The sequence below is a fragment of the Mus musculus genome, chromosome 6 (genome assembly GCF_000001635.26).
Source record: "Mus musculus strain C57BL/6J chromosome 6, GRCm38.p6 C57BL/6J".
NCBI classification, from domain to species: Eukaryota; Metazoa; Chordata; class Mammalia; order Rodentia; family Muridae; genus Mus; species Mus musculus.
The window spans coordinates 125,754,760-125,776,010 of record NC_000072.6 but is presented as its reverse complement, the minus strand read 5'-3'; the positions used below and the strand labels follow the sequence as shown (position 1 = coordinate 125,776,010).

The 21,251-nt window shown below is 43.7% G+C and overlaps 1 protein-coding gene across 6 annotated transcripts in view; it reads right to left on the bottom strand.

Annotated features, from left to right (window-relative positions):
- The window catches only part of Ano2 (anoctamin 2), a 349,715-nt gene that overhangs the window by 264,123 nt on the left and 64,341 nt on the right, over positions 1-21,251 (bottom strand). For all 6 annotated transcript variants that reach the window (NM_153589.2, NM_001364562.1, XM_006506117.3 and 3 more), the window contains one exon: positions 117-215. In NM_153589.2, the coding sequence (NP_705817.2) occupies positions 117-215 (99 nt within the window). The remainder of the gene's footprint in view (positions 1-116; positions 216-21,251) is intronic.

Genomic DNA, 21,251 nt, shown 5'->3' with positions numbered 1-21,251 from the left:
GATACGAGTTTGATTTCAATTCCAAAACAAGCCACATCCCCCTGGCCCAGACCCCAAGTTATCCACATGCATCCAGCCCCCAGGAGGCCCAGAATCCCGGAGAAACAAGAGCATACTTTCTTGGTGGGGACTTTGATCTTCAAGAACTCTGCTTCCCTGGCCAGCACCTGCCATGGGGCGTGGATCCGGACAAAGACAGATCCCTGGCTTTTGCTCTGTAAGGTACAAAGGGGAAAGAAATAGAGACACTTGTAAGAACACAGCTAAAACTCTTCGTTCCCAATTCTAGAAGCCCCTCCTTCTCATTCCTTCAGTTTGGGACTTCTGTTCCCTCTAAATGTCCCTAGGAGCCAGTCTCACACAGCCATACCCAACTTCTCCACAGTGTTCCAGATTCCAAAGTATCTGGGCTCACAAAGGGTAGTGCATGGAGACTGGTGACTTTGTGGGGACAATAATTTTGTTCACAGATCTGAAAATTATACAACTACAATTTCCATGGAAATTCCACAAATGCAGTAACAGTTGGTCAGCTAGCCGCTGCTGGCATTCAATGAACAGACTTCAGTTTGTCTCCAGTCACAGATTCTGTTGTTCACTGGTCTAATTTGTGCTTCTACCAGTGTGCTGGGTGGTTGCCCCAAATTACAGAAGTGACCACCCAAGCCTCAGAGCAGGTGACACAGTCAGCAATGCAAATGCCCTACTCAAAATAATGTCAACAAGTCAATCCTAAGGAAGGTCCAATGTGGACCTAGCCTCCTGAATCTGCACCCTAGGACAACAGGGATGTCACTCAAAAGGAAAGAAGATGAAGTGATCAGAAAATTAGAGTAAGTCAGCAATCTACAAGGCCTTGGTCACCATGTCTGACATAAGCATTTGCCAGACTGCATCAAAGATTTGACATCATCTTCAAACAAAACATGAATAATAAATTCTTTGGGCTATTAATTAATTTTGTCACTGAAGAATGAAAGAGAACTAAAACTGAGCAGTAGAATCTGGCAAAGCATCTATTCAGGGTGCTTTTAAAATACTCTGAAAACCAAAAAGTACAAATACTGTATGCAGAGAGAAAGTGGAATGTGTTGGCTATTACTTTCTTCATCAAATGACTATTGGAAATTACATAGAAACGTTGTACTGCCCTAGGAAGAAGCTAGTGAAGAAGCAAACGGACCATTTGTATGAGGATAAAGCCACTGGGTTACAGAGTGGGAGTTGTGTTCTAGCGATTCTCTCTAGAAACGCTGGGTGGACACAACTTCCATTCACACCTAGATACCCATGTACTAGAAGTGAGGGTGTTGTGTTGCACAAATATAGAAGTAAGGGACTCTGCACAATCCACAGTCCACAGGTGCTCCTATTGAGATCCATCCCCCAGGTTCATTTACAGAAAGCCAGTTGTTCTGTGACAGTGCCCGAGAATCTTGGCTTAAGGTTAAAAATAACAGCAGAAGCCATGAACTCACAGCTCCGACTGTCCCTTTCCAGTGTGCAAGGGAGACAAACAGGCATGTAGAAGGGACTGCTTCCCCTCCCCCCAGGGACTATGAAAGCGCTCACTTGTTTATAAAATAAAGACAAATATGGTAGAGCACTCATGGTGCAAAGGAAGAATATATATAATTCTTAAATGGTGATCTCAACACACATACACACACACACACACACACACTCACACACACATATACACACTCACACAATACACACACACACATACACACACACACACTCATATTCACACACACACATATACACACTCACACACATACACACACACACACACACACACACACACACACACACACACACACATATATTCAGGTTTCCAGAACCTAACACTTCAGGAATGCAAGCTCATCATTTGTAAGGTAGAAGAATGAGGAATGAACTAGAAAAGTAGGTGCTGTGATTGTCTATATTTTAGAAACCAAACAAAGAAGATTCAGTTTTTGCCCAACATTACAAAAAGAATTAAGTATGATAAAATAATTTCCAAAACCAGGTAGTGTTTGCTCTCCCTGACTATACTCCATGGAGAGAGATATGCCTTGTTAGTGACTGAAATTACCTATCAATCAATACACAATCAAATCAGAGACACATACAGAATCTCATGGCAGCCCTTCAATAGACACTCAACTTTCCAGATCCTACATACAGCAGGGTTCTGACACAGTTAAGGAAGTGTCCTTCTGTTGGGGAAAAAAAAAAACAAAAAAAAACAAAAAAAGCCTCTCCCAGGTTTCCACCTCCATCTTTGGTTGGAACATCCAGGGTGACTAGACAGTGTCATCCATCACTTGCTGCTCTTTCTAACTGTAACTTGAGCTTTTGCTCCGGGAAATTCAAAAGTTAAGAGAAGGAAGCATCTGCATGACTGCCCTCTCTGGCCGGTTCTCTGTTGTGGCTCCCCCAAAAAGATGCTGTTGATGAAAGGTGGCAAGCAGCGTCATCCCTCACACTCAGATGGAATCAAGGCATCATTAACTCTAATATCTCGTGCTTTGTCTTTATTTCAGAATTGAGACAAATGCCTTTTTAACTTTATTGAGACATTGTGTCTTGGTCAGGTGCCAAATGTCCACTAAGTGGGTACAGATGTTCAAAGTTTGAGAAAGGGTTTGGGGGAGAGCAAAGGCCAAATTCCACGGCCGTGGTGGCAGACTGCTAGCTGTCCCCAGACAGTCATTCTCATTTTCTTCATTTTTCACAGAGCAGATGGTCCTTTAGGATCAAGACTATACGTCCTTTGCGGTGAGGCGTTCCCAGAATTTTGGTAATTGCCGGCCAACATGATGAATGTGTTACAAAGAGGCAGCTTCCAGCAGCCTTCTTCAAAGACAACAATAGGTACCTTTGACTCTTCATCTTCTTCCGTCCCCATATCTGTTGCCTGAATACATGCTTGTATCTCAGTCCTTGAGGTCAAAGTCCAGACCAGTAACATCAAAAAAATTAACAGAGTATCTGGGTCTGGGGATGCCTCCTGCATCCTTATGAGAAGGATAAAATTCTTGTTTGGGTGCTATGATTTTAGAGGCTCTGCCCTTTGCAGCCAGCCTTACATCAACGGATGCAAGACTGTTTCCCAATAAGAATTTTAATTTTCTCTAAAGAAGCATTCTGTTTTTCTGTTTTCTCCAAACAGAACTTGCTTGAAAGTCAGAGTGGGACATGTTTTGTTTTTGTTTTGTTTTTTCAGTGTGAACAGCCAGTCCTTATGATCCTTCCATGTCTCAAAGTAGTGTCACCTTCCTATAAAAAGAGGGGTATCTGGGCTGACATGGAGTGTAGGCTGGTGTGCCTCATTGCTCTTCTGAAGAAAAACAAATACAGGAAAACTGTCAGCCAAGCTCTGTCTCACTGACCCAGGAATCTAAAATTGGAGGTTAATGTGCATTAAGCTAAAAACCAACAACAACAACAAAATGTTTCTTGTTCTGTGGTCCTAGGTGTTTCCTGTTCCACCCTGTTTGGGTACTTGGGATCTTTGGAGGCAGCGTAGAAGGATATGAAGAACTTGGAGTTTCCATTCTAAGAGATGGAGGTTTGAACCCAGATTTTATAGTTGTGGGGACCTGGGCCAGTAAGTCACTTAAGCAAGGGAGCCTCAGTTTCTCCAAAAGAATAAGGAGAGTTAAAAACATTTCAGAACATTGAGGAGTTGAGATTAAGTAGTCAACTCCATTCTAGTGTATCTTAGAGAATGTTGCATGAACATTAGCCTTTACTAGGCTCCACCCAGATATCAGGCCTGCTTCTTAGCTGGGACAGTATCCATCTTGTCTTTTGTATTCCTCAAGCATTTCACACAGCATCACACACAACAGTGAGCCCCCACTGGGAAAAACTGGTTTTTGTTAGATTAAAATTGTGAATCAGTAATCCTGTTTCTGTTATGCTATGCACTTTAAAAATTATCTACAGAATTTTTAAAATATCCCTTGGGCCATAAAGGAACTCACAGATCCAAGACAGAAAGTATCTGCAGGATTTGAGAACTTGACTTTCAGAAACACTCATGAAAGTTGACATAAAGCATAAGACAGTTGCCATCTTACCCATCCCTAAGAGATTTTATAACTAAATTTTCATCTGGAGGGGCTCCCAAAGCAAAGCAAACAACTAGCATTAAAGTTCCTGTAAAATGCATGCTACGTAGAACATGGTTGTCAGCAGAAGAAAGAGATAGTATAAGAAGGCCCTAGCATGTGAATGGTCTCACCAAAGGTTATGAGTCTTTTTTAACTTCTGTTATCAGTTAGTTCCCCAAATGTCCCTACCACTACACACACAGTCAAAAGCTAGGCTCACAGAGCAGACAAGTAAAGCCGAGCTCATTAAACTGTGGGTTGTGGAGCCCACATAGTGTGGCATGACTGAATGTGGGAGTTATTAAAATTGTGTGCAAGGATAAAATGTTTCTGAATACACAGTGGCCAAAACTTAACTCAAAATCAGTCAGGTAATAAGTCTGAGATGTTTCTGGCAGTATCCATCTGAGATGCACCACAAGAATTCACCAAAGCCTTGGTTCCAATCACACAAGTACACTTTGCATCATGTGTCAATGCTCCACACAGCACCAACAGGTACTAAACAAATCACCTCATTGGGACTGGAGACTTGTGGTTGGTGCTTTGCTTTGCTTTGCTTTGCTTTGCTTTGCTTTGCTTTGCTTTGCTTTGCTTTGCTTTGCTTTGCTTTGCTTTGCTTTGCTTTGCTTTGCTTTGCTTTGCTTTGATTGGGGGAAACAATGGGTTGGTTTTTTCTATATATACACAATTTTCTGTTCTTATATAAACAAAATGGCTCCATGATGGAAAACAAAGAATTTTAATATTGTACTCAGCCTATAAGGAATCAAATTAGTGTATCTTTGGAATGTGTTGTGTTAGTATGTGCAATTTTTAAAATGGCTGTGTTGCCGACTTGACTTTCATTTTCAATCCACTAAATGAATTTTAATTTGGGATCAGGACAGAGTTTCCAGTAATTTCTAAAATGATATTAAATATACTTCTGCTATTTTGTACCACGTATTTATATGAAGTAATGTTCTCAGCATTGATGATTATCAACTCTGAAAAATGTTGAAGATGTTCTATGCCCTACAGCATCAAATAGTCAGCTAAGATTTAATTCTTTATGAAAAATTCTTCATGTAAAAATGAACAATAACATCCATTTCATACATATATAATATATCCAAGGTCACACAAAAGTTTTTGGGTAAAGGAATATCTCTGGTGAAGAAAGTTTAAACAGCCCTGATTTAAGGTGCCATGCCTCCTCCTCCTCCTCCTCCTCTTCCTCCTCTTCCTCCTCCTCCTCCTCCTCCTCCTCCTCTTCCTCCTCCTCCTCTTCCTCTTCCTCCTCCTCTTCCTCTTCCTCCTCCTCACACTCCTCATACTTCAGCCACACAGCCCTGTTCATTGGTATCTTACAAGCTCCATCCAACTTCCTGCCTCAGAGCATTGACCACCATCCAGCCATCTTCCCACCTCAGAACTTCCTTGTGCTTAATCTCCTCCGTTTCTAAGTCATCCTCTTACCCTCAGACCCAGCCAGCTACTATGTTGAGCTGAGCACCTCTTCCCCATGAGCAGTTCTGTGGCCCTGGATTATGTTTAGTTTCTTGCTTTGACCTGGATAATTCTGTCCCCTTTCCTTCATAGTTCTGTGCCCACCATTGGTAATCATACTGTTAAAATTTGCCTTTCAGGCTAGAGTTCCAATTTCATGGAGGCAGAATGCATCTTATTGATTGCTCTTTCTTCAAAGCCACCAGAGTACCTGGCATAGGGCAAATGCTCAGAGAATATTTTCTTTGATTTCAGTGTACATAAAAAAAAAAAAAAAAAAGCCCATTGTATTTTAGTCCTGTGACTAATCTCTGAAAACTGAGGACCACAGTCCAGAAAGTAATTGGTGACCTTGGCCAAAACAGTACAAATGTAATTGTTTGGGCAAGATAATTCAATTGCCCTTACATGGATTTCCTGAATGTTTCTCTTATGCCAGCAACTAAAGTCATTCACATTTGCACCTGCTTTTGAGCCTTGTAAGAGCCCTGAAGGGCTTTTCCATTTCTGCTGGGAACCTCTGGTCCCCACTGAATATGCAGATCTCTGTTCCCTCTCCTAGAAGCATTGGCACATACCCCAGTACTCATGAAACCCAACCTAAATTGAACTTAAATTGTATATATCTGGGAACACTCTGCCTCGTGAGCTAATAAGCACACCATAGCACTAAGTAGAAGAATCAGGGATACTCTGAATAATAAAAGAGCTTTATCATGTACAAGTTTGGGGTAATGTTTACTTGTCAAACATCAGATAATCATGGCACTATTCAACATACCCATGCTGATAGCTCATGAACTCAGGAGCCAGATATTAAAATGCAAACACAGAGCGATTTTACCAGAAAGAATCCAAGTGGTTACAAGACTCTGGAGTCAGAGAGACCTCCAAAGATCTCTGACAAACATTCCCTCTCAAACAACTATAGCCACTGAGCACCGTAGGTTGAATAGGTACAGGTAGGTAGTAGTAGAACCAGGTTAGAAACGCATGTTTCCTGGCCCTGGGGTCTTTCCTTATTATCCATGAGCTCAGGCCATCCTGAACCCTTCCCCTCACAAGATATCAGTCACTGGGGGTAGAAGAATAGGGATCAGAACTAAAGTAGACTTGTTCCTACCCCAGTCACCTCTCTCCTGCTTCCTAGCTGCGTCTCCAGACTCCTGGTGAGAGTATACTTATTGTTTATGTCTTCTTGTTGTTATCCAACAATTCCATGTGGCTTCACAAGACCACGTCTTCCCTCTAGAGAGACAAGAGTGAATGGGATGCAGCTCCAGCCAAACACTGGAAATTGATACTCCATGAGACTCCTTCCCCACAGTTCTGCCAAACCATCTCACCGCTGACCCCAGAGGCCTCAGTGTACTCTGGTCCCAGGCCATTCTATGAGCCGAGAACATCAGCTGCAGCACATCATGACCCAAGAAGAGGGCTGCCAGAGGAAGGGTGGGAAGAGGAATATGGAGGAATTGGAGAGGGACAGAGGAGGGACAGACTCTCTTAGACACCTCTAAAGGTTCACCAATCCAGGTGACCTGGAATCATCAGGAACCAAAGGTCCATGGCTCCATAGTGAGGATGAAAGAACCCCGAGGAACCCCAAATTCTCAGAGCATCATAGTCAGTGTTCAGATGGAGGAGCTCTGTGATCTAGTACTGAGACTGTTCTTACACAGCCATCATTGTGGACTTAGAAGTGGGATTTATATTGCCCTGGGACAGGCCACTCCCAACGCTAGGGCAGAATTGCCTTAAGACACACTCCACAAGTGATGTCCTTGAGGAATCTCAACATCTAACCATATCATTGCTCTAACCAACTTCACTGCAGCTCTTGACCTCCCAGAGACTCTATGACACGGCATTAAGCAAGGGAAGAAATCCATGACTAGATGAGGAAAGATGAGACCTTGTTCTCCTGTGAGCTTCTAGGTGACAGCCAGGGACATCTCTCAAACTCTGACTTTTGCAGACCTAGGTCAATGGTCATTCATCAAAGGTGAAAGGCAGATCCAAATGCCCATCAAACCCTGCCCCAAACACATAAAAGGCCAACTATGTGTCCTTCATTATATAAGTCTTTACCAAGTTTGAAGGCAACCAGTAGAGCCATAAGAAAGTGAAATCCAAGTCACTCTTGGATTTCTGAGCACCCAAATGAGCAGGAACTCAGATGTGACCTCTCAACTTGTCACCAGAGTCTGCACTCTACAGGACCTATCAGTGTACCCAAGACAGGAGCTACCTGGAAGCACCACTCAAAGCCCAGATGAAGATAAGACATGAGTGACATCTAGAGAGCAAACATCAGAGCCTCTGCCAAACCAAGGATTTCATTGTGCTTCAGAAACCATGCATCTGGAAGAAGTGAAGGATAGATGTTCCGTGTAGGAACGGCTCATGAGAAGGCTGGAGATAGTGGGACCTGAGGACCGGGCATTGGACCCTATCTCTGCCACTCATCAACTACATAATTTCTGACAATCTTCCATAGTGGAAATTAAGAAGTAATTTTTAAATAATTGTAATATAATAACACTACATGATGACAAGAATGGAAGCCATTTAAAAGAGAGATATACAAATGTTGGTGATAAATATGTTCGTTAATTTGTGATTGTTTCCCAGGTTTGTGAACTTATCAAAACACAACCAATTATATTTGAGCAGTTAGCTATATACCAGCTATCACTCAATAGAGCTAAGAGGAAACTATTATTTTTAAAATGTAGAATAATGTCATAACCTCTTTCTTTGCTTTAAAGATATTTTTATTAAAATGTTATAGTTTTTTCTCTTAAATTATTTTTAAACCAACAAAGCTATGGCCACCTGATTTTTGACAAAGGTACCAAACACATGGTGGGAAAAAAAAGATAGCCCACTCAACAAACAGTGCTGGCAAAACTGGATAGCCAGCTGTAAAAGAATGAAATTAGATCCATATCTTTTCACCTTGTACAAAAACCAATTCAAAGTGGATCCAAGAACCTAGTCTAAAACCTGAAAACTGAAACTGGTAGGAGAAAACATAAGACATGTGCTTCAAGACATCAGGTAACCTTCTAAACTTCCATAGCACAGGAATTATCCCCAAGAATCAACACACACACAGTTCTGGGAGCTGCATGAAATTAGCAGTTGTAAAGAGAAGAAATCATCAACAGAGGGAACAGATAGCCTAGAGAGTGGGAAGAAAACCTTCACCAGGTATACTTCAGGTAGGAAGTTCATATCCAGAATTTGCAACAAACTGCAAAAATGCAGCACCAAGGAAACAAAACTGCCCATCAACGAATGGCTAATAAAATCACAGTTCTCAAAAGCACAACTGGTCAATAATTAAGATTTTTTCAACATCCCTAGTCATCCAGGAAGTGCTATTTATATTATATAAACGTTTAATTCAATATTTTATTTTTTATTTTTATTGAAAATAATTGCTTCATATAACAGTATGATTTAATATTCATTTTAATTAACAAATATTCAAAAGTCAATAATCATTCCACACTAGCTCAGATGAGTTTATCAGCATCTAGGTATTCTATAAAATATAAAGTATATCATAAAAATTTACATATAATGAGACTTTAAAGAGTAAACTCAAAAGCATGCCTGGTGGCCAGAGTGTAGAATATATCCTCGTCCCTTGGGCCAAAGACATTTGATTTTCGTTGGGAATCTCATGATGAGGGAAACAACAGCTAAAGCCATTGTGGCAATAGCCACTCTGCCATTCCACATAGTAAGGGGGAAGATAAGGGGGGGCTTATTTGGGCAGTTTGTATAATATTCGGTAAGAATCTGGTGGCCAGAAATAAAGTTTCTATCAACAAAGAGGATCCAGATTCCTTAATGATACTAAAAGGAAGCACAGGGCCTTTCACAAATACAAGAAAAGGACTAAGGACCGGGCTTCAGGCACACATGACTCTTCCCAAGTGGAAGAGTAAAGGCCATTGGTAAGTCATGAGGAAAAAACAGGTGCATTGAAGTCCTTTCTAATCTGTCACAGCAAAAGTATTTTTAGACAACTGACATTCAGCAAGTGAAATCAGATGTTATAGACTCCAAACTCTAAAAGGCAAAATGGGTACCTTCCTATCACTCCCACCAGGGCACTGGGAGCATATTGCCACCCACGTGATGGAAAGGGCACAGAGAGTAGAGGCAGAGGGCAAAACACACCAACTACTAAAGACCAGTAAATTCCGGTCAGTCCGTGATAGTCCCAATTGTTTGTCTTGCCTCATCCCATTTAGGTTAACATTAGAACATTTCCGAAACTGTTCCAGATGAGACAATAAAATGTAAAGTCAGCCCATGGATGACCAGCAAGTGCCACTAAATTAAGCACTAGCAAATCTTCAGGCATTGGTATACTAGTTACATTTGGGTCACTGTGTCAATAATCTCAGGGAGGACTAGACAGAGCAGCCAGGTTCACAAAGGCAGGAGCACCAGACTGCTCAGAAATGCTTCAAGAGTTCAGGACACACAAAGCCCATAGGCCACCATCTCCACACAATCTTCACCTCTTTAGAAACCAGATAAATGACAGTGAATACATGAGGCAGGTGGATGACTCCAAGACTGGGTGACTGTTGAAAGGGATGCAGGGTGACTAATGGCCACTCAATGACATGCCATCTTCTCAGCCACCAAGAGCTGTCAGATTTTCCTCTAAATATCCTCTTGTATTTCCATTGTATTATATTTTGTTTTGCAGCTTTGTGTTTTGGTTTTAATTTTTGTGAATGCTCTTTTGTTCATTAGTGGTTGGTTGTATGTATGAATGGATGGATGGCTCACTAGGTTTTCTTTGACCAGTCATACATTTTCAGTAGAGCTGAATAGCTCAAGATTTAGGAATGAAGCCGGGCGGTGGTGGTGTATGCCTTTAATCCCAGCACTTGGGAGGCAGAGGCAGGTGGATTTCTGAGTTCGAGGCCAGCCTGGTCTACAAAGTGAGTTCCAGGACAGCCAGGGCTACACAGAGAAACCCTGTCTTGGGGGGGAGGGCGGGATTTAGGAAATGAACATACCTATCCCCCGGGCATAATTACAAAGTATATAAACTATACTTTGTAACATAATCAAAACCACACTGGCCAAGGTGGTTTCTGAGGAAAGGGGTACAGTAGCCACTTCATACAAAGAGGGCCTGAGTCAGACAAGGGAGCCTTAATTGGAAGATGAAGTCGACATCACAAAACGTTTAGCAGAGAAATTATCAGAAAAGGAGAGAATGTCTTTGGAGACAGACACCATTTGAGCTATCACATCAAGCCTCATGAGACCTGCACACTTGCAGGCTCCCTGAGTGTGGGAGTGGATAAGTTTGCTGCTCAAACACATAAAGTCTCCTTCTCCTCCTCCTCCTCCTTGTTTTGGAGGGTTTTTTTATTTTTGGTTTGGTTTGGTTTGGTTTGGTTTGGTTTGGTTTGGTTTGGTTTGGTTTGGTTTGGTTTTACTGCAATGCAGCTGAGGTTTTCAGAGCAGAGGATCCAGAGACAGTGTTACGGTCAGCTTAGTTAGACTTTGACTACTTTATGATGGGATTTGCGTATGCAAAATGGCTGTGGGTCAAATAGACGAAATAGAGCAGGCAGAGCAAAGAGGCCTCAAGGAATGGACAGATTGTAGAGACTATCCTTTCAGAAGCAGAGGAGTGTCTGGATACTGAGATGTGGGTGGTCATGATTTTACTGTCTATTGTGTTTGCTCCCGATGAACCTAACAGTGATGATCTTGATGGGTCAATTTTATATGTTCACACAGATTCATTATGTCATCAATAAGACAGAGAGTGACGAGAGATTCCCCTGTCAAAGGATCCTCAAGGGAATGTCTTGGAGATCAAGTTATCAATGGCTTCCCCTCTCTAATGTGACCAAAAAATGCAATGGTGGCAGCACCTGTCCATCTGCTCTGAGGTTCGTCTAGACTGTGGTTTAACTGAATAATGGAACAAGTGTCCTGCATGTCACAGAGTCCGGCTGTGTCCTTTACGTGGTCTCGGGAGTCAATCAGGGCAGGTAACTAAACATAGGGCTCAGTTTTCCTTCTAGGGTCACTAATCCTCTATAAATGGTCTTATGAATAGAAGCAGAGTAGACACTGGACATGGATAGAGAAACTCAAAAACCTTCTAGAAATCTGGCATATGATATTTGGCTGAAGAACTGTTTCTTTAAACCACTCATTTCAATAATCCATCCACCTGAGCCCTGGAAGGACACAACCCTGTCTGTCCAACCACCTATGGGCCCTGAAAGGAACTCCATGTTTTTCATGCATACCACAGCGTTGTGCCATTACCCTTATACAAGGAAGGTTTGTTAAGTGTCACAATAACTGAGGAGAATTAATAACACTTAAAGTATAGTGACAGGAACACCTGCCACACATGCTGTGGTGTCCTAGAAAATAACACACAAGGAAAAAGTACCCTTCCTGAAATACACGATGCTCCACTGAGACCTGGTGACCCAAGGCCTCTGGAGTTCAGATTGAAAGCCACTGTGCTCCCCTGCTGATCTGCCAGGTCGGATATAAAAGAACTGGCGCTCACAACATCTCGTCAGTGCCCTGCCCCATCCTGCCAGACTCAGATATGAGTTGCTAATGTGAAACTTAAATTGATTTATGAGTAAAAGCCATTAAAACAGCTAACATATATATCGTGAATCTGATATTCCTGAACTACTCGGGGGCACTCAGGAAAGGATATGTCACTATGATTAAAAAAAAAAATTCACAGAATCAATTTGAGAGCCTACTGACCTGGAGTACCATAGAAATAAACCATCAGCATAGAATGCTCTAGATGTTAAGGGGGAACTAGGGCATATTAAAGGAGTCAGAGAAGTCCCACTGAATACGCCATTCCCATCCCACTTCCCCTGAGACCGTAATAGGTAATTTTTCTGCATCTCAATTTCCCTTTTGGCAAACCAGACAAACTCTAACCAGGCACTGTTGTGACATCACAGAGTGCCTGTGGAGATGACAGTGATACAAAGAGGGTGCTTAACAAGCTGCCTGGCACGTAACACTGCTCAACAGTCATGACATGTCAGTGATGGCCTCAGTCAAAGAAATCTGAATTCAGGGGGTTGTGAAATCCGGTTTTCAACATCCTCCCCCTTTTCCCAGAAAATCCTGGCTCCTGGGGCATTTTTCCCTTATATGAGGTGAGAGCCTAGTTTGGAACATGTCCCCTCCACACAGCCAAAACAGGCTCTTTGACAGCCGTGACCCTGTGCACATACTGCTGTGAAGCCTGCCCTTCCTGGGCCCACCCATTCCTCTGCTTAGCCTCTGGTCTGGAAGAGAAGGGTCATCAACCATACCATACTAATTAAATCTGCAGATGATAACAACTGGGCGGCGGGCGCTGCAAACGGCACCGGAGAGGATGGGGAAATAAACGAGAAGGGACCTGGGGAGTTTAGAAAATATGGGACAGGAAATAACAAAATGAGACTCGATGTAGAAGAATGCAAGGGACTCCAACTGCAGAGAATGTGCAGAAACATAGACTGGGAGGGGAGGAAGGCTGGGGAAAGGATGAGAGGATGAGGGTCGGGAGTCTGGTAGAAAGCGGGTGACACCAGGAACCAGGAGTAAGCAAGAAGAGCATGAAGGTGGGAACATAGGCAGGATGTCTGTGGCTGAGCTCTGCCTGGACCCATCCAAGAGGGCCATTCAGCACTCTCCAAGGCTTGTTCCCAAGGCTCCTTTCAGTCTCTGCTTCAGGCTCTCCTCTGTAAAAAGCCTTCCTGAACTCTTAGATTGGGCACTGCCAGCTGCCCACTGCAGTCACGGTTGCTGCAGATGGGAGCAGCCGCCCTCCTCTCACTCCCTTCTTCCCAAGAACAATGACTTAGCTCTGTCCCTCACTGCTTGCCTCCTTGCACACAACCTGGCACTGAGTCCAAGGTAAGCTTTAAACAAAAATAAAGGTCGAGGGCTGGAGAGATGGCTTGCCATTCAGAGCATTTACTGCTCTTGCAGATAGAAGATCCAGGTTCAGTTCCCAGCACCCACATCAGGTGGCTTACAAGTGCCTGTAACTCCAGTTCCAAGGGATCCAATGCCCTCTTCTGACCTCCACAGGCACCTGCACACAATGGTGCAAATAAATGCACACATATACATCTATGAATGAAAAATAAACTGTATTTTAACTAATAAAGTGGAGGTTGACATAATCTGAACTAACATAACAGGGATTTCTTCTCACCACCCTTAAGGACTAAAAGAATATCTGAGGCCACCCTGTCTTTATCTCCAGGCCTATGATTCTGGACTAACGCTCCATACACATGTGGTATTCCTGTATCAGTACATGCTGTCTGTTTACACAGCCCAGAGGTCTCTTGGGGCCCAGGGACAAATAACAAGGGACCTGTTGGGATACTTGGATATGTTGCATGACCATGAACCACAGAGCACACGGTGGCTTCTCAAAGACTACAATTGTTTTCCTGAGACACTAGACCTCAACCCGCAAAAACTGTTATCATCAATAACCACAATAAGGAGTAGTCAGGGATATAAGGTTGCCTGGTGCTCAGAGGACTTAAATAAGGCTCACTGGCCTTGGGGGAGGAGACTCTAACAGCTGTCTTGGACTACTGTTGATCCAGTCCCTATGAAAAAGTCAGACTCCTTTTGTAGATGTCATAGTTCCCAGCAATATGTTTTAAGAGTGAAATTAAGCAAAACAGGGAAAAAATGTTTCTTTAAAACTGAGACTGCTTTGGTACAAGAGAAATGTTTGCTGTGGACAAGAGAAATGAGAAGGCAGCAGTACTGAATAATCCCCCTGATAGAGCCCAGGATAAAGATGCTCCAAGAGTCACTATGATTTGTCTCAAGAAGTCCAGGGAAACAGCCAGTCCACACCATCTTGACACCTCCACAGATGCACGGTTTCAGGGGATTCACCTTGTGACATAGTCCATGTCTGGTGCTAGCCCTGCCTCTTCTCCTCCGTGCTGAGAAGCAATGGAAGCCTCCTTGGACACTGCTTACAGTTTACCCACAGCACAGCAGCCTAGCCTCTGAAGGTCCCTCCCACCCAAAGTCCCAAAAGCCTCAGCCACTCAGCTTGAAGACCAAGCCTTGCAGCCATTCTGCTAAACACATGAAACATGATGAGCCACAGAGTCCGGGCTTCCAGGGGGGGACCCAGGCTGAGTCTGTCCATGCATGGGTTACAGAGGCTTTGTGACATGACTCAAGACTTCGTTTGTCTTATTTACCTGGAAGTCCTTTTGCTATCCTCATCTTCTGAAACTTAAGACGGTCAAGGATCCTAGTTGAGATCAGGCATCTCCCAGCCGAGGGAGAAAGGTAAGAGTTTTCAACTGCCCAATAACATCATGCATGTGACTCAAATGAAGATGGTTACATGCAGCAATACAGGTCAGAGAGAGCGCAAAGGAGCCCCAACTACAGAGATATTTTATTTCATTTTATAGTTTACTTACTATGAAGATATGCTTGTAGGCAGCAGTAAACCTGTTGAATTTATGGAATAAACAGATTAAGTGGATCCTAGTTTCACCTCTGTGGCTTTTCTAAAGGATCAAAGAAAATGACTCCTGAAACAGTGAATCCTTGACCTGCTCATCACTAAGTCCTCAGCACCCAAGAACTTCCCAGTGCTGAGAGCAGTTCACTGAGACAAATGCAACCAATACAGAGTTTCAGAAACATCCCCAGGGTGGTGGAAGAATCCAGGCCTCTGATATGCATGGCCAGAGGCGGCCCACAGTGGCCCTGGGAAAGCCCAGCCTGTCCTACCCAGAATCCTTCAAATGTCTCCTACACTCAGGCTCAGGAAAGGCTGCAAGAATGTGGCAGAGACCAAAGGGAAGTGGAAATCGTACATCTTCTAAGTTCTTTTTATTTGGCCTGCAGACAATAGAATCAAAGAAGCCATCTAAAAACTAGTCCCAAAATACCAGCTACGTTTACCAGGTTGAGATCAGTGTGACAGAAAGGTCCCTGTCTCCTTTTGCTCTATCTCTGTAGATTTTCCCAGCCATTCAAATAGTCCACCAAGGAGCCTCCCACAGTCTTGGCCTCACTCTGAAGGCTCTGTGTCCTGTACATTCCTTTCTCCGAAGTCCAGGAGCTCACAATCCAGATGCCTTCAGCACTGAGACACTTAAGTGACTTGATGGCTTTTCCCCTCTGGGACAAGGATACATCTTGGAGGCCTAGATCTGCAGAAGAGCTGACTTCCCCTTGCTATTCTATTACAACACTGTTTCCCTAGCTATTCTAAGCACTCCTAGTCTGATTCCCAACAGTAGCAAACTTACAGTTATGAGTTACACTGAAAATCATTTCTTATGGTTGGAGTCACCACAACATAAGGAACTGTATTAAAGGGTCTCAGCACTAGAAAGGTTGAGAACCACTGCATGAGAAGAACAGACTATGTTATTACGATGTCAACTTCATCATCGAATAATGTACAGACATGCCAAAATACCACGCAATACTTCATAAAGACAGTTATTACCTGTCAATTAAACCTTACAAAAAATGAATGCAACTTAGCTTTTAAAAAACCCTAAACTTCCATTTTTGAACAAACAGCCATGTCAGGTCCAAGTTCCCTGACAGTGCTTTACGCAGAGAAAGCACAGGCCCACATGCATGAGAGGAGGTCTAGCAAAACACAAAAACAAGACAGAACAAAAGGCCCCAGGATTGGCATCCCTAATTTTCCACCCCTATAACCTTGGCAGTGACAAAGACCCTCTGAGTTCTGGTTCATACGTGGGGGAAATTATGTTCCTTACAGGGCTACTGTGAAAATTCTGTATCAAGAGGAGTGGGAAATGCCACCTCAGATGTATAGTGGCAGGCATGCAGATTGGCGTTCTACAGTGATGGGGTAAGATTTACATTGAGAGCTTTTTCATGTTTTCAACATTTGGTAACATGAGTGGGCACTACTACCTCTTTTCACTGCAAAGCTTCTATAGATTGATGATTGATGCTGCTGACAGCAAAGCCAGATAAAGGAGGAGAGAGAAGGAGGAAGACTGAAGAGTTCATAGGCACGACCAGAGGCAGATAGGACCACTTTCACTTGAAAGTGCCTAAGAATCAATCAATCTCTCTCTGTGTCTCTCTCTATCTCTGTCTCTCTCTGTCTCTGTCTCTCTGTCTCTCTGTCTCTCTGTCTCTCTCTCTCTCTCTGTCTCTCTCTCTTTCTCTCCCTCCCTCCCTCCCTCCCTACCTCCTCTCTCCCTCTCCCTTCTCCCTCCCACCTCCACCTTGTGTTCCCAGACTCCCAAAATTTGGCTTCATGTTGTTGAGCCAGCTAAGCCACTGCTCAGGGTAACTCTGAGGCTGCTGTGCAGATGAAAAATGAATATGGGATTCTCTGAGAAAATACCATCCTCTTTGCATCCTATGCCCCCAGCAATCTGTGTCTTCCCCTTGCTGATGGATTTAGCCTGAAGCCCATCCAGCATACTGGGGATGCCAAGGGGAGTGGCTGGCTATTCAAAGTTTCGGGAGAAGGAGTGTGTCCTGCCAGTCAGAGCTGAGCTTCGTGGGAGACTCCTCTCTGGATGTTCATCCAGCCTTTCCATCAACACATCAGGACAAATGAGGTGTTTCTGTCAATCACTGAAGATGCACGGCATTCCAGCTGTATCCTCCTGAGATAATGGAGCTTCTTGGGAGACATTCAACATAGAAAAAAAGCTCTTTGTTCAGGGGCAGTGAGATGTTTTGAAGGAACGAGTCTGCAGGTGGTCATAAGCCTGGTGTGAGGAACTGCAGAGACGGTCCAGGGTTCAGTGACAGCCTCATAGCACTCTAGAGAGGTCTCCTAGACCTAAGAACACCAGCCAGAACTATAGAATAGTAACGTCATTGAACCACACCCAATCAAGAAGACTCATGGAAGTCCACGTCTCTCACCTGCACATTCGCAAAGATGTGGATGGAGGCTCCAGCGCTGGGTGCTTTCACACACCCAGGAAGTCACTAGTATAAGCAAGGAGAAAGCCACAAGGAAAACATGCACGCCGAGAATTCCTTCAAGATGCTGACAGACTGAATAACCAGGCGTGGTGGTGCTCACACTTTAATCCCAGCACTCCGAGGCAGAAGCAGTTTTGAGGCCAGCCTGGTCTGCAAAGTGAGTTTCAGGACAGCCAGGGCTACAGAGAAACCCTGTCTCCAAAAAGCAGTGAAGAGGAGGAAGAGCAAGAGGAGGGGGAGGAGGGAAGTGGCGGTGATGGTGGTGGTGGTGGTGGTGGTGGTGGTGGTGGTGGTGGTAGCGGTGGTGGTAGCGGCAATGGAGGGGAAGGAGAAGGAGGAGCAGGAGGAGCAGGAGAAGGAAGCTGCTTAAAGATTGAAGAACCATCTAAGAATCTAGGGCGAAAGACTAGAAGTCAGAAGACTGAAGAAAAATTTAAGAAAAATGAAGGTGACATCCAGGCTCTTTCTGTGCAGAATCAGCCCACAGGTCAGTGTGCACAGCCTCACACTCGGTTATGCCCATAAGTGCCTGGTGAACACCAAATTGTTTTTCTTTCTTTCTAAGGCTAGGTGACAACAGCACTTGGACTTGGTTTGTCCTGTTCACTAGTTGGCTGAACTTAGATCAGTTCTCCTGCCGTCCTGTCACCCCTCTTCACATGTGTGAGGAGTTTGGTTAGCAGAGCTCCAAGAACTTTCCCAACACCAAAGCTCTGCATTTCTTTCAAACATGCTACTCAGCCATCTTTCTCCCACTTTGTCTTTACATGCTGCCCTTGACTGTATCCTTCCTGGAATCCTGGACATCCATGTAGCTGTGGGTAGACCCTCAACACTCTCCAACTCTTATGTCTCGTCCCTACTGGCCATATGTGAATCCTAATTATCAACTTGACTAGATTTAGAATCATCACGGAAGCACACCCCTGGGTATATCAATGAGGATGTTTGCAGAAAGATTTAACAGAGCACAGAAAACCCACCCTGGATGTAAGTGGCATTACCCAATCAGATGGGGTCTTAGACTCAAGGAGAAATGCCAGTGAGCTGAGCCACAGCGTTCATCCCTCTCGGCTTCCTGACTGCAGAGGCAGTTCAGCCAGCTGCCTCTTCCTCCTCCTTCTGCCATGCCTTCCCTGCAGTGATGGACTGTATGTGCCCTCAAACTGCCAGCCAAAATTATTGTACCTTCTTCCTCCCTGCATGGCTTTTTTTTGATATTTTGTCATTTGCTACTGCTGTGACAAAAATAAGTAATATGTTTTCTCAACCCTCCCTCCAGCCAGAAATGTCATATTCATCTGGAGAGTTCCACCTTCCCAGACAGCTCCCTGAGACCACCATTCTCTGACTTCTGAACATTGGAAAATCTGTAAGGATTTTCTATTTTCATCTGGAACTGGACCATTACTGAAGATGGCAGTTATTAGCCAACTTTTCTATAAAGAACAGACAGTGACTATTTCGCTCTTTGCAGGCTATAGTTCTCTTAAGGACTACTCAACGCTGTCATTGTTTCACAAAAGTGTGCTTAGGCTGTATATATGGGAGTGTAGCTGAATTCCAATACAATTTTTATTTATGAAAATAGGTCATGCAGAACCGGGAGAGGGCTCAGTGGATAAGAGCTGAGCAAGCACAAGAACCTGAGTTCAGACACAAAGCACTCATGTGAAAATATAGGCATGGCCATGAGCACATGCAACTGCAGAGTGAGGATGAGGGTCATACAGAGACAGGGGGCTTGCAGGCCATGCAACCTGTGCAAAAGTGATGAGACCCTGTCTGGGAATGAGGCAAACAGCAATAAAGGAAGACACATGGCATCTTCCTATGACCTCTGAGTGTGTACATGGGTATGTACTCCCACTCACAAGTGCATGCACAATACCTGATACAATACTTCAGTACTCTATTATTCCTCTGTGTGTGTCTCTCTCTGTGTCTTTGTCTTTGTCTCTGCCTCTGTCTCTCTCTGTCTGTCTCTCTCTCTCTCTCTCTCTCTCTCTCTCTCTCTCTCACACACACACACACACACACACACACACACACACACACACACAGCTGAATGGGTAAATTCACTCTACAGGGCATAATTTTTCACACCTTACCCTTGAGCCAGCCTTACTAATAGACATCTCCTACTGGCCCTTCTCTCATCACTGTGACTATGAGCATGCCTCTCTGCTATACTAGAATATGGAGTTCTTGATAGCTGGATCTGCTGGCTCTATGTATTCTAACATTTGAGTCCCCATGTTATTGCTGCCCCACATATAATATGTATTCAACAAATGCTTATACATGTTTGCCATACCACAATGTAAGGAGAGCATCATTAGATCAGACTAGGAAGCATCAACAAGTCAACTAGCACAGATGATGAAGGATGGGTGAAGGGAAACCCAGCCCATACTCATGCGTTCATACCTGCCAGAGTATGCTGGGAAAGCAACTGTCCTGCTGGCCTCAGCATAGATGATCTTGGAGGGAACTCTGTCTGCTACATCAAAGGGCACATGGCCTGATCAAAAGTTTGGACCAGACATTCCACCTCCTGGACCCATGCCTCCATTCCCTCCCACTCAACCAATCCAGACTGATAGCACTCCTGGGACTGGGATCAACCTGAGGGGCAGACATCTGTGGGAGCTTTAATCTGAACCCACAGCTGACATATAATATCTACCACTAAGACATTCACTCTGCTGTGCAGTCTAAAAGAGCATGCAGACATCAAGACCCTCCATTCTCCTGATGCTCCTGAGATTACAAGCAATGAGAATCTGGGGTGAGCACAAAAGTTTACAGTGAGCAGCATCACAGGACCACTGTCTAAAGCTGATGTGGCCTAGGCTGTATCTAGAGCAACAGAAAACCCCACTTCCTGCCTCATTACATACACACATGTGAGCACACATGCACATATATATGCACACACATACCACATATCAAACACACTGATTCACTCACAAGGAGACAAAAAAAAAAGCAGACCCCATTCAGAGAAGAGAAATGAGAAATAAATACAGCTCAAGGCCACATTCAATAGAAAAATGAGAGAAGTAACTTTAGGTGTTTGACTAGAGAAAAGCCCAGGCGTGAAGAAGAAGGAAGAATAATAATATCTGGCTTCAAATAGCATCTGGAGATAAGACTCAGACTTGGTCCACACAACAGCTCAGGGCAGGTACAGAGACAGCTGAGAAAGAAGTAAGTAGCCCTGTGGCCCAAACATCAATCATAATAATCTTCTAAAATATGATTAGAGCCTTAAGGCATGTTTTAGACTTGTATTGGTTCTTTAAGAATACAAAGTGTTTACATCACTCTCTCCTACCCTCCCCCAATGCTTCCCAGGTCCGCTCCCCTTTCCCAATCCACCCAACTTTGTGCCTTAAAAACCTTTTTAGGCCCATCAAACACACACCCAAGGTATTATATTATTATTTTAATCATTACACCTACTTTCATCAACACTCATTTAAAATGAAACCAGTTGGTTATTGTAGGTATAGTCAGTAGACTATATCCAAAAAATCATGCCACTCAGAACCACAGAGTGTATATTCACTTGGAGGAGTCTTTGCAGGTACAATTAGTTGTAGCTGATATGCTATC